At 42.6% G+C, this 13178-nt stretch overlaps 1 protein-coding gene across 6 annotated transcripts in view; it reads left to right on the top strand.

Annotated features, from left to right (window-relative positions):
• The window catches only part of SLC38A4 (solute carrier family 38 member 4), a 33919-nt gene extending 21299 nt beyond the window's left edge, over window positions 1–12620 (top strand). For all 6 annotated transcript variants that reach the window (XM_083574552.1, XM_083574551.1, XM_083574549.1 and 3 more), the window contains 11 exons: window positions 286–378; window positions 2181–2262; window positions 2359–2441; window positions 2564–2622; window positions 4167–4445; window positions 5347–5426; window positions 5932–6032; window positions 6486–6610; window positions 9430–9574; window positions 10545–10642; window positions 10749–12620. In XM_083574552.1, the coding sequence (XP_083430678.1) occupies window positions 286–378; window positions 2181–2262; window positions 2359–2441; window positions 2564–2622; window positions 4167–4445; window positions 5347–5426; window positions 5932–6032; window positions 6486–6610; window positions 9430–9574; window positions 10545–10642; window positions 10749–10850 (1247 nt within the window). In that variant the 3' untranslated portion in view covers window positions 10851–12620. The remainder of the gene's footprint in view (window positions 1–285; window positions 379–2180; window positions 2263–2358; window positions 2442–2563; window positions 2623–4166; window positions 4446–5346; window positions 5427–5931; window positions 6033–6485; window positions 6611–9429; window positions 9575–10544; window positions 10643–10748) is intronic.
• The last annotated feature ends 558 nt before the right edge of the window (window positions 12621–13178 follow it).

The following is a 13178-nucleotide window of genomic DNA, read 5'->3' as shown; positions in this document are numbered from 1 at the left end:
GGCTGAATGTGAGGGGCCATAATTGCTGCCCAGCCAGAAAGGAATAAGTGGCTATTATGGGCAAAAACCAGAATTAAGCAGTCTTAATTGCCATTGATTTCATGGGGGGAGAGAAACAATCACGTACTTAGATAATAGACATGGAAATAGCTTTCCGGTGACAGCACCTTAGCCCCACTATAATGTATGGTTGCCCTCTGAATTTGCTTCCTTCAGAGGGTTGTGCAAAAGTCAATCAATGAAAAGATATTTGAAGTAAAATATTTTCTTTCCTGTTGCTCCTAGGTTCACTAATATACGAAAAATTAGGTGAAAAGGCATTTGGATGGCCTGGAAAAATTAGTGCTTTTGTTTCTCTTACGATGCAGAACATTGGAGGTGAGTGGGAAATGTCTTTTTAATGGGAGGGTTTAAAATGACAGTAATTTTCTTATAATAAAGAAATGGGGGGGGGATGTCTGCTGTTGGTGCCACAGCAGCCCTGAATACTGCACCACAGAAATAAACTCTTAATTATGATGCCCAATACAGTAATTACCATACAGTGACATTTCTGATACTGAAAGCTATTTTTACACTCATGTTAATGCCCCATAGAGAGAGGCCAGTGCATGGCATTCATGATCTACTTAAAAGCCTAAATACAATATACAATGTAGGACCCTTTTCTCTGTTATATTTGGCAGCCAAGGTTGTATGCTTCCTAATTTTGATCCTTCATAGCTTACATCGGGCTGGGGAACCCTTTTTCTCCAAAGGGCCTCATTTCTTCACAGGGAACTTTCCAAACGCCAGTGGCAATGGAGCCCAAGGCCAAAGTCGGTGTGACTCTTCCCTTTGGCCTGGTTCTAACCTCATTAATCCTGTATAATACTTAAAGCACAAGCAGAGCAATGAAATGAAATTACAGGAACCCAGAATAAAATGGGAGGTACTTTATGTGCTGTGCGTTGCTAGCTTATCATTGTACAGTGGTACCTCGGGTTACAGACGCTTCAGGTTACAGACTCCACTAACCCAGAAATAGTACCACAGGTTAAGAACTTTGCTTCAGGATGAGAACAGAAATCGCACAATGGCGGTGCTGAGGCAGCAGGAGGCCCCATTAGCTAAAGTGGTACCTCAGGTTAAGAACAGTTTCAGGTTAAGAACAGACCTCCAGGACGAATTAAGTTCTTAACCCGAGGTATCACTGTATCAGCACAAAATGTACTTCACGTTTCTCAGGGAATCAAAGCCTGGTGGCATAGTGGGGAGGCTGGGGGGGGCAGGCACATTTTTTGAGGCGGCACCAGGCACCCCCACAACAGGATCCCTCATCGGAGCCTGAATTGGTCCAACACCACCAGCCACAGCAGAGAAAGGGGAGTTGCCACACCGCTGCCACCACTGCTGCTCATTCTCCTCATCTGTGCCGTGGCACGCTGCCACCAGCAGCTCTACTCCCAAGTAAGGCTTGACCCAGGGGTGCTGCGGGCTCCTTTTGTGGCCTGTCCCCTTGTGGGGGTGCCCCATATGTCTGCCCTGGGTGGAGCTAGCCTCCACTCTGCCGCTGTCAGAGCCAACCGACAATATCCTTTGGATGAGCTGAGTTCAGAGTGGTTGTGGATGCTTCAATGTTACAGTAAGAAACAAGGCACTGTGGTTTTATCCTAACAAAGCAACAATTAGAATGAAATACAGTGCCCTGTTTTTGAGTGCGGTGGGAAGGTTCGGTTTATTCAAAAGCAAATGAAGAAGTTTTCCGACTCCTCTTTTTGCCCAAGCATGGAAGAGAGGAATGCGACAACCCATGCAGGCTGTGATTGATTGTTAGGTCTGAACCAAGCCATATGAAAGCATCCTTAATGACAGAGAAGAACAACCTCAAAATGAGCTGTAACTGTTCTGATCAAAGGGTAAGAAAGCATTTGGGCTTCTGGTTGTCACATATAGGAATGTAAGGGCCATTGAAACAGGCGGGTAATCCCAGCACCACTATTACAATGACGATGAGAGACTTCAGAAGCAAGGGAGGATGTTGCAGAGTTTAAAACTCATATTTTTCTGAATGAATGATTTCCCCATGTAAGCTGACATGAACAGCATTTCTGTTTAACTGAAAATTTAATGATCTGAATGTTTTGGATACCCTTTTTCAGACCTTGTCATCATACTCTATTCATCCTTTCTCGTTTCAGCAATGTCAAGCTACCTCTTCATTATTAAGTACGAACTTCCAGAAGTACTCAGAGCATTTCTAGGGCTTGAAGAGAATTCTGGGTATGGGCTTGGTTACATTTCTCTAATTCAGCAAAGTCTCCGTATAACCCTCAACAGATTTGATTGATACATGGGTATTCTGTCTTCTCATTCTAGGGAATGGTATCTAAATGGGAACTACCTTGTGATATTTGTGAGCATTGGTGTGATTCTTCCACTTTCACTTCTGAAGAATTTAGGTAAACCAATCAACTACCTTATTAAAATATATCTATAATGACTTACCTCTATCAAACTCTTAGAGTTGGTCGTCTAATTTCACCTGTGGTTTAACTGTGTATTCACTTTGTTGTTTTTGTAGGGTATCTTGGTTATACAAGTGGATTTTCACTTACCTGCATGGTATTCTTCGTAAGTGTGGTAAGTAATTATAGGAAATGGTGTAGCAACATTTGCAGAACAATGTGTGTATGTGTAATACATGTGTAAGTGGTAACGGTGTGCTTATATAGTGTGGACTGTGGCTCCAGCCAGGGGTGCTGTTAGAGACATATCACATTCAGGGGACAGGGGCAAATTGGTGCAAATTTGTTATGCCTGCTGATTGAAATGTATAGATGCAAATTTAAGATTCTGAGCAAATTGAAGATAACTGGGGTCTGTAAACAAAGTTTTTTCACACACACAAAAAGTTTAAAAGAAGGGGAAGAGGCAGGAGATCTGGGACCTCAGAACAAAAAAACAAGACTAAGTCTACACCATAACTGTTGCAACAGAAGTTTGAGCCTGTGGTTTAGGAAGTGTGCTGAGTAGCCCAGAGTGATAAAAACGAGACAAGATCACGGCATGGCATGGCCGTGTTGTGAATGAGTTTTGAGAAGAAGCAGAGCAGGATAACTCAACCATGAGAGGCAGAGCTGCAACAGTAGTCTCACCTCAGCAGTGTAGTTAGTTGTAGCTTACTTGGGGTGAGGGTAAAGGTTGAGGTGACAGCAAGTTGAGCGCTGCATAGCACACTGGTGTCAGCACTGGATTGCAGCCAGTGTGCCATACTGCAATGACCTCACCCCTTGTGAATGGCAGTGATGATGATGCTGGAATGCTATCGCTGCAGCTCTGCCTCACTGGGCAACCAGCTCCTGGGATTAACCATGCTTCCAAGCTACAAAGCAGACCTGTTAAGACATCCCAGGCAGTAGACCAAATAAGCATAGGAATCATTCAAATTCAAATCAATTTCCTCTTCCATTTACCTGTCTGCTTTCATCATCATAGACACACACACATCTTTATGATGCACACCCCTTTAGGAAACAGCAACCAAAAAAACCCCCTTTTTTGTGAAAATTTGACAGCTGCGTGCTTCAGAATGTTTTCATCTCAATCTCAGTTGAGTTTCTGTGGCGTAAGCAGGATAAGTATTGTAGCCATCTGCTAACCAAAAGGACACCAGGGCACTGTAATATATGCAAAATGCCCAGGAACAAGATGAATAAGCTTTGCTACAGAATCGAGGCTGTCGACCTGCAAGGCCCACCCTTCAAATGAAATCCTTAAAGCTCCCCATAATTTTTTGTTGCTGCTGCTGGAGAACAAAAAAATATCCCCTGGGGATTTTGGTGCACATGGCACAGAGTGTGGGGACTAGAGTGGCCCTTCAGAATGCTCTATGCTTTTTAGTGGGCAGAGCAGACCTTTGGAATGCTTCTCTGGGACCCAAGCTCTGTGGTTTCTTTTCCCAATCCCTCCTGACACTTCTGTTGTGCCATGAATTGATCCCCACTTTAGTGACTGCAGGGAATCAATCACAGACAGCACAAGCAGGAAAACAGAAACATCGCCCAATTAGATAGAACTTTGTTAGAGAACAACAGCAATGTCTTGTAAAGGCATTCAACGTTTCAACTTATTATTTGCCATATTCAGTCTCTTGATATGTATGCATATTTGTAATCTTACTTTAGGTCATTTACAAGAAATCCCAAATACCGTGCCCTCTCCCAGTCTTGGGCAGTGGTGCTGGCAATTGGTCCTACAACAGCACCACAGCTCCATTGCATGTCGTGATGCTACCCAACGATTCTGCCAATTCCGAAGTAAACTTTATGTTGGACAGCACCTACAAGCAGTATTCCAGTTTTGAAGAAGCCAAAGATAAGATGCATCAGAGCGGAGTAGAATATGAAGCCCATGGAGAGGATGATGAGAAGTGTACTCCCAAATATTTTGTGTTTAACTCACGGGTAAGGCTCTATGGGACACGGGTGTTACTGTGGTCTAAACCACAGAGCCTTGGGCTTGATGATCAGAAGGTCGGTGGTTCGAATCCCCATGACAGGGTGAGCCCCCGTTGCTCGGTCCCTGCTCCTGCCAACCTAGCAAAGTGCAAGTAGATAAATAGGTACCTCTCTGGCGGGAAGGTAAACAGCATTTCCGGGCATTGCTCTGGTTCGCCAGAAGCGGTTTAGTCTGTACGCTGAAAGCTGTACACCGGCTCCCTCGGCCTGTAAAGCGAGATGAGCACTGCAACTCTAGAGTCGTCCACGACTGGACCTAACGGTCAGGGGTCCCTTTACCTAAGGCTCTATTACGATTTTGTTTCCCATAGAACTGCCTGCCTGCCATTGTCCCTTGACTGACAGGAAGCTCAGAATTTTATTGCACAGAGTCATTCTGGGAGTTACAGATTGCCCCAGTCATTATGCCAGTCTGAAGCATTTACTGGGCTCCTCTTGAAGACCAAAGACCCCCCTGGGTGTCTATCTAGATTGAGATTATTTGTCTCCTTTTAATAAATACTGATTGGGACCTGCTGGCTAAGGCTGATAGGATGTCCAGCAACATCTAGAAGGTGCAACATTGGCTACTCTCGAGTCAGCAGTACACAGGGGAAGGCGATGGCCAGTGGCTATGCCATCTCTTTGCTGTGTTTATGGTTCCCCAAATTTATACACAAGATATCCTTTTGATAAGTCATTGCATAGCGTTCCTTCATTCAGTCCCCCTACTCAGTGCTTACATCTTGTCTAGACCTTTACCTGGAACAGCTGGAGTATAAAGCCAGTCACTTTGCTCAGTAAACTGGCCCAGTGAGATGTGGGGAAAAAACTAACCAGCAACTGGGATCCTTGTTTTTTGTTCTAGACTGCCTATACAATACCGATCCTGGCCTTTGCGTTCGTGTGCCATCCTGAAGTGCTACCCATATACAGTGAACTGAAAAAGTAAGATTGCTTCTCATCAATATACTCTACTTAAAATAGGCTCATTATTGAAACCTTCCCCCCTCCTTTTCTAATTTTAGTTAAAAATATATTAATTGATTTCCTACTAATGAATTATTTTTCTCCTATTAATTTTCCTCGTATATTTATTGCTTTTGCTATTATCTTTATATTTTTATAGCTTTTAGTTCAGGGATGGAGAACCCCCAGCCAAATGGCCAAATTAATTCTGCCAGGGGCTCAGTTTCCCCCAGTCATGTCACTAAGACATTTGTTGGTGGTGGTTGGTGTGTGGACTACAACTCCCATCATCCTGACCTTTGGCCATGCTGGCTGGAGCTGATGGGAGATGGAGTCCCACAGTTCCCCACTCCTTCAATAAGAGGAATTGCTATAAAGGGAATTGCGGTATACACAAATACTTGAGCTGTTTAGTCTTTTCAAGAAAGTAATGGCTTCTTCATTCATTACATGCATTTTTAATTTATTTCATTTTCCCATTCAGTCGATCACGAAAACGTATGCAAAGTGTTGCCAATGTCTCCATCACTGGGATGCTTGCCATGTACCTCCTTGCTGCTCTGTTTGGCTACCTGACTTTCTATGGTGAGTCAAAACTCTCTCAGTAATTGAGATGGGCGCAATTGCGGGCCGGAGTTCCTGCGCACGCGCTGAGATCCGACATTGGAAATCCCAGGGACTGTTTCCCAGGCAGCAAAGGAAGCCTCTGACTCCACCCACTTTTGCCTAATCAGCGAATCACGAGTGGGCATGGGCCACCAGGGAGCGGGGTCAGCCTGCCCCTCCAGTACGACACATAGGCCCTTGGCTTGCCCTGCAGCTTTAGAGCAAGTTAGGCAACAAAAACAACTGCTAGTGTTTAACATGGTTAAGTGTTATTTCTGATCTGGGTCTCCCAAAGCTAAATAATTGTCTGGTCTGTTAATTATAACTTCTCAAATTGCAGTCATGTGCGTCCGTGTGTCCATATATGTCTATGGCCCTGAGTGGACATGAGATTGCCTGAGAAAGCTGACTTTCTTCATTTCCTTTTTGCAGGCGAAGTGGAGGATGAGCTTCTTCATACCTACACCAAAGTGTACACTTTTGACACCCTGCTTTTGATGGTTCGTCTCGCTGTACTTGTGGCTGTGACCCTGACTGTGCCCATAGTCCTCTTCCCTGTAAGTCAAGAGACTGTTATTAAATGATCTTTGAGCAGCCCATACCTGAGGACCTTTTACAGACTGGATATTGAACTGTTGCCATGTAGCTGCTTTTCCATGTTATAGGGGATCTTTTGATCAGACCAGTCATGACCCTGGTTGAGTTTTTCGGGGAGAAATGAAACTCAAAGTTGTTGACACTATTTTCCAGGAAATTCAGGGTGTATGGCCACCCTATTTCTAGTCTGGACTTGTGATTTATCCCTTTTGCCCCATAAACATAACATGTTATGAAAGCAATACCCATCTGTCAAAGCCACTAAAATCAAGTGTTAATAATTATTCACAAACTGGAGAGAGATACACAAAAAAACCACCCCAATTACATTAAGAAGAAATGTACCCGGTGTTTGTTTTTCCTTTTTATGTGGATTTAGCCACTTTACACTTACCCACACAAACGTCTTTTTGAAAGAGCTTATAAGAGAATTTGAGGCATCCTCAACTGCCTGGTAGTAGCAATTCCTATCTCTTCTTAAGCATTTAAGGGGAAATGGCAGAGGTGCAAGGAAAAGCCTCAGTGCCACTTTTGCTGTAGCTGTTGGTGACTTTGGGCTATGTATTTGTTGCTGTTCCTGTTCCCAAAGTAATAAGCGCACATGTGCTTTCTCCAGGGAGGTGACTAAGTATGAAAGCAGAGCCACATTCAAGTCAGCTTGAATTGTTGACAGATCCCCAACAACGTGTGTTAGAGCCTCTCAGCTTGCACACTACAACAGCTATCAGCTCCCCTGAGTTTCTCAAGTTACAGTTACACAATGTCCTTAAAGGAATATTGCACTGCAAGGCTGAAGGCTTCGTTTTGTCTCATGCTCATAGGGTCCAGATAAGCTATGTAATCTCCCCCTACCCTCCCCCCCAAATTCAGAGAGTAATAATATATTTCCCCATGGATCCAAATGGCATAATGCCTCTGTAAGCCTTACATTGTGAAGGTCATTCTGAAGTGCCAGAATCACTCCAAAAAAAGCTCCAAATAGTGTGGAGAAGAGGGAGGTGTAACAAGATGTGGTGTGGGATTTAATCTTCCAGACACCCATTCATCCCTCTTCCAGAAGACCATCCCATTCTCTTCTTTGGTTTTCCCCTCTCCACTAGATATTCTGATTTTCTGTAACTACAGAGCACATTTGATTCTCACTGGGCTATTCTGCTTTGGGTGTATGTGGGATTCTCCCCCCCCCCTTTTTTTTTTTTAGAATCCCCCCTAAAAGTTTCTTAACTCCTTCAAACCTTGAAGTTCCCCTGAGCAGAATACTACCTTCCTCCTGCGCTTGGGTGGTGCATTTTTGGCTATATAAGTTTGCTTACTCCCAAACATTGGTACTAGAGGGAATGTTTATGAACAGGGTCAGATTAAGACCTCTAGAGTCCCCAGACACAGAAAAGATTATGGTGCCTTCCCCCATGTCATTCAAAATAAAAAACAAGCCTAAACCATAAAATACGGTTTTGTTCTTCCAAAATGTCACAAAGCTTACATGTATGCTGAAATTGAAATAGCAGCTTATCACTATGTTTTCTGATTGCAAAATTCTGGAGAAGTTCCTCAGCGAAGCAAGTCTGCTTCCCTACACAACAGGGAAAGTGAATCGAGTTTGTCCTGACACATTGTTGTTCTCCGAGGGCCTTTTTTAGGTGGCATAAGTAATATAAAGAGACAGAAAAATGGGGGAAGTATGTGTAGCAGGGGACAAGGAAGTAAAACAAACTTCTGATTTTTCCGATGATGACTACTTTTGAAATATCAAGTGTCTAATTCTTTTTTTAAAAAAAACAAAAACATTTTTGGATGCTTTCCTGGTAATTGGGTAATCCAGCATGGCTCTGAATTGACCCTGATCTGCTAGCCGTTTTTGCTGTCCTGTTGCACTTAGAGATTTTTGCTTCTTCAGCTATGCGAAGGACTTGGAGTGTAACCCTATCCGCAGTTGCCAAGTGGGGCTGCCTTGACCTTTTACCTAGTTATTATCTCTGCAAGTACAAAAACTGCAGGAAAGCTGTTCAGGTTTGGGTAGTTTGCAAGGTCAGGGCCAAACAAAACTGACATATCTCTGTCATTTATAGATTGAATGATCGAGTGTACGAGTACGTACAATGCACTTTTTTCCCCCACTGAAAGCAAAGGTGTCTGCTTTTTTTATAACCTACAATAATTTTGAGAATGAGGAAAAAATCCCCCATGTACTTAACCATTACTGAGCTGGGAGGTTCAAAGGACTTTTGCGTGTTGCATTTCTTTTTTACTAAAAAATAAATAAATAAGAAAGTAAACGTGTGCTATTTTCTTCTAGTAGCAGAAACATCTTTTCCTCAAAGTATTTATCTCCCATTTACATACTTTTTATCAATATTTCGAATTCTGCTGCAAAGTACACACATTAGTCATAAAACTATATTAGCATTGTTGGTTTGTTTTATTTATGAAAAAGATTTATATACTGCTGCAGCATTATAAATATCACAGTGGTTTACCACAATATGAAAAGATAAAACCAAACAATAAAATTGTGAAAAGTTAAAAACCAGTTAAAAGCAAAAAGAACTTAAAAATAAACATTGATAGACCCTTGTGGGAGATGTACTCTTAACTGCCTGCGTAAGCCTGGTGGAATAGAAACATTTTCATCACTAAAAGGGAATGCATATAAAGATGAAGAGAAAGACAGGATGCGTTTTTCTTTTTCCTTTTTGCTTCAGAATTACCCAGCATCAATTCTAAATTTAAGATGATAAAATATGCTGGTTAACATTTCCTTTTCTTTTTTCTTTAACAGATTCGTACTTCGGTTACCACACTCCTGTTTCCGGGAAGGCCTTTCAGTTGGATAAGACACTTTTTGATTGCTGCAGCAATCCTCGCCTTCAACAACGTCTTAGTTATTTTTGTCCCTAGCATTAGAGACATCTTTGGATTCATAGGTATGCTCTGGAACAAAATCCTTACTTATCTTACTATGCCTCCAGGGGAAACAAATCATGTCTGTCGAAACACCTGTACTGTAGAATTCAGTGCAGTAGGAGCAAAGATGGCCATACCATTGGGCAGAGTAGGGCAGCTACCTCAGGCTACACAGACCCTGGATTTGGGGGGTGGGGGAAATGCTGACAACCTCCAGGCTGTTCCTTCTCAGTGCTTAGGCCATCCCCCTCAGTTGAAAGACAGAGCTATGTGCGCCACGTGGCCTTCTTTACATAACACACACACCAAAATCAGGCTGTTGGCAACCAACAAAACGCTCCTTTTTGGAGGGTGAACACCACGCTCTGAAATCAGTTACCAGGTCTGATATGACAGATTTCAGGAAACCAGCCCTTTTAAATAAGACCTTTCAGTTCAGGCATGCCTTTTAGAACTAAAGCTTGCCTTCCGATACACACTTACCTGGAGGTGAGTCATATTGAACTTAAAGGTAAAGGCAAGATGAGCGCTGCAACCTCATAGTCGCCTTTGACTGGACTTAACCATCCAGGGGTCGTTTACCTTACCTACCATATTGAACTTATGATGCCTACGTCTTAATAGAGAGGCATAGGATTGAACTATTATATATGGTTTAACGCTGCAGTTTTGTAAGTGAGTAGTTCCCAGTAAACTCAGGCCCCATCTGCACTATACATCTAAAGCAGTTGTTGTTGGCCTCTGCCTTTCTGGCCAGCATCTAAAGATATGTAATGAAGGCGGCAGGTGAGCTTCCCTGAAGAGAGCATTCCAGGGAGCTACCACAGAAAAGACTCGTTCTTGTGTTCCCATCCACTGGGCCTCTCATAGAGGTGGCCCATGAAGAAGGACCTCAGATGATGATCACAGGGTCCGGTTCAGTTCATATGGAGAGAGGTGGTCCTCTAAGGCTGCTGTCTAAACATTAACCATTTGTGTCTTCTGCTTCAGGTGCCTCTGCTGCCACAATGCTGATCTTTATTCTTCCTGCTGCTTTTTATCTCCGGATTGTCAAGAAAGAACCTTTCAGGTCCCCTCAGAAGATCGGGGTAAGTAGACTGGAAGCAATCAGCGCCGCAGTTCAGTATTGCCAAATCATAAACCCTTTCCCCCACTAATATGCGATTTTCTTTTCTTTTTCCTTCTCAATTACAGGCTCTGGTTTTCCTGATTGTTGGTGTGATCTTTATGATTGGCAGCATGACACTAATTGTCCTGGACTGGATTTACAACTCTCCAGGTTCCAAGCAGCATTAATCTGGAAGAAAAATAGAAAATATTTGCTTTTTCTTTCGTGTTGGAAATGGTTGAATGCTATCATCCAAAACAAGAGGGGAAAAGACTTTTGACACATAGAAGGGGACATTGCTTCTAGTCAATAACTGCAAAATTCCAAAGACTTTTACTAGTAATGCCACTAGGAGGATCCTATGGAATATTCAAGTGCCCTTTAATAAGGGATTGTTATTTATGCATTAAAGCCTGTGCCAAACTCTTCTGGACCAGGATAGAATAAAAAAATGTGTATATAGTCCTTGAAACAGACTGTTACTGCTATTGTTGTTTTGATAACCACAGTTTCTAGAATACGGAGACAATGTAGTAGCTCAGAAGTTACCCTAGTGCCTTGTAAAATTGTCTGTGGGTATGGTTTATTACGGAATATGTTGCACCCTATTTCAAGACAGAGGCTGGAATATTTGGGAGTTGTTCAAAAGCTAAGACCATCAACATCTCAAAACTGAGTGTGTGTATATATGTATGTATAGTGTGTATGCATGTACATAGACACAGAAGGGAAGAGAAAATAAAAGCAACAATTGTGTTGAATGGTTATTCATAAAGTTAACATTATTCATAAAGTTAACAAGTATGGTCAAGTTGTGAGCACCAACCCTTTGTAAGTATTTTACTTATCAAGCAATAAATTATATGGACAGGTGATCACAGAAGTGCTCTGTGTTGAAGGTGCACAAGTATGGTCAGTTCTTGGCCATCATAACTTTCAGCAATCTCTTTTTCCTGTTACAAAAACTGGCTGCCATTGCTTTTGGTGGGGCGTAACTGTCCCATCTCTCTCACCAAGTTGCAGCTACTGTCAATTACAATCAACAACAACTAGCCACACCAATAAGATTGTGTCTTGCCCTAGGGGACCTTCAAAGCTTCTCCAATTGGCAGTGATGCCGCCATTGTGAGCATTATATGAAGTCTCAATGCTCTTGTCAGGTATTCCTGGTGGCCACTAGAGGATGAGTGGAACCCTTAGCAAGATGACAACAATCTCATAGCAAGCGCATCTTATCTTTGTCACTGTGGCTCACTTACTTGTTAGAGAGAGGCTGGTTCTGGTAGGATCCCTGTTGTGAGCAAAATATTATGCCTATGCCAGACGGAAACCTGATCCTGCAATTATAATTCTGTTTTGAAGACCTTCTAAGACAAGCTGGATCTCTGTTTGCATTTTGTCTGGGAGACATGAACAGGAGAGGACTACCACACTCAGGTCCTGTTTGTGGCTTCCCGGAGGCATCTAGTTGGCCTCTGTATAAACAGAATCCTAGACTAGATGGGTTTTTGGTCTGATCTACCAGAGCTCCTCTGAAGTTCTTAAGTCTTCCACTATAACTCAGATGGGTGTAAGGAGATCGCAAGGAACGTGAAAAGCACACTTACCAGTATTGTTAAATGCATTTTTGTTTGATAAATGGTCAGTGCAGGAAACAGTGATCATTGCTATATATGTACTATATAAATATTTATGTATATAATCTTATTCGCTATTGAATGTCGCTGTACGATACAATGTTTTGATTTTTATATATCTTATTTGTGTAGTTGTTTTCACAGTCACAACCTTTATACCATTTTGACAGCAGGGGAGGGAGGTATTTTCCAGAGGGGCTCACTTTACATCTCAGTGTTTGGAATTTATCTATGGAAGTCCAAAAGATTACCCAAGTAGAATAAGGCAGTCAAATGTTACCAAAATGGATTATTACAATAAACTTCAAGAATTCAGGGTTATGACCTGCTTTTGTCAATCTGTTGTTCATCATTTTATTTTTAGAACAAACCGACCACGCTTGCAGTTTAGGATTCAACACTACTTGCTGGGAATGGGATTTGTTTCCCAGGTATACAGTGTTGCAGATTGTAGCTTTGCACTAAAGAGAAACATAAAAGCCCCATCTTGAACTGCTTTGCTAGTGCAAAAGCACATTATTAGGTGTACAGTGGACGCTCGGGTTGCAAACGTGATCCATGCAGGAGGCACATTCACAACCCGCAGCGTTCGCAACCCGCAGCGCCACGTCTGTGCACGTGTGGGTTGCAATTCAGCACTTCTGCGCATGTGCAAAGTGCAATTTAGTGTTTCTGCACATGTGCAGGTGCTGAAACCCGGAAGTAACCCGTTCCAGTACTTTCGGGTTCGGCGCGCTGTACAACCCGAAAACACACAACCTAAAGTGTCTGTAACCCGAGTTATGACTGTATTTGGATGGTAGACAATGAAGTTTTACTCAGAGTAGACCCACTGAATCAATGAAGTGAGGTTCATTTAATTTCAATGGGTCTCCATTC

The sequence above is a fragment of the Podarcis filfolensis genome, assembly GCF_964270895.1.
Source record: "Podarcis filfolensis genome assembly, chromosome: 10".
In the NCBI taxonomy this organism is placed as follows: Eukaryota; Metazoa; Chordata; class Lepidosauria; order Squamata; family Lacertidae; genus Podarcis; species Podarcis filfolensis.
The sequence above is the reverse complement of the archived record's forward strand: the minus strand, read 5'-3'. Positions and strand labels throughout refer to the sequence as shown.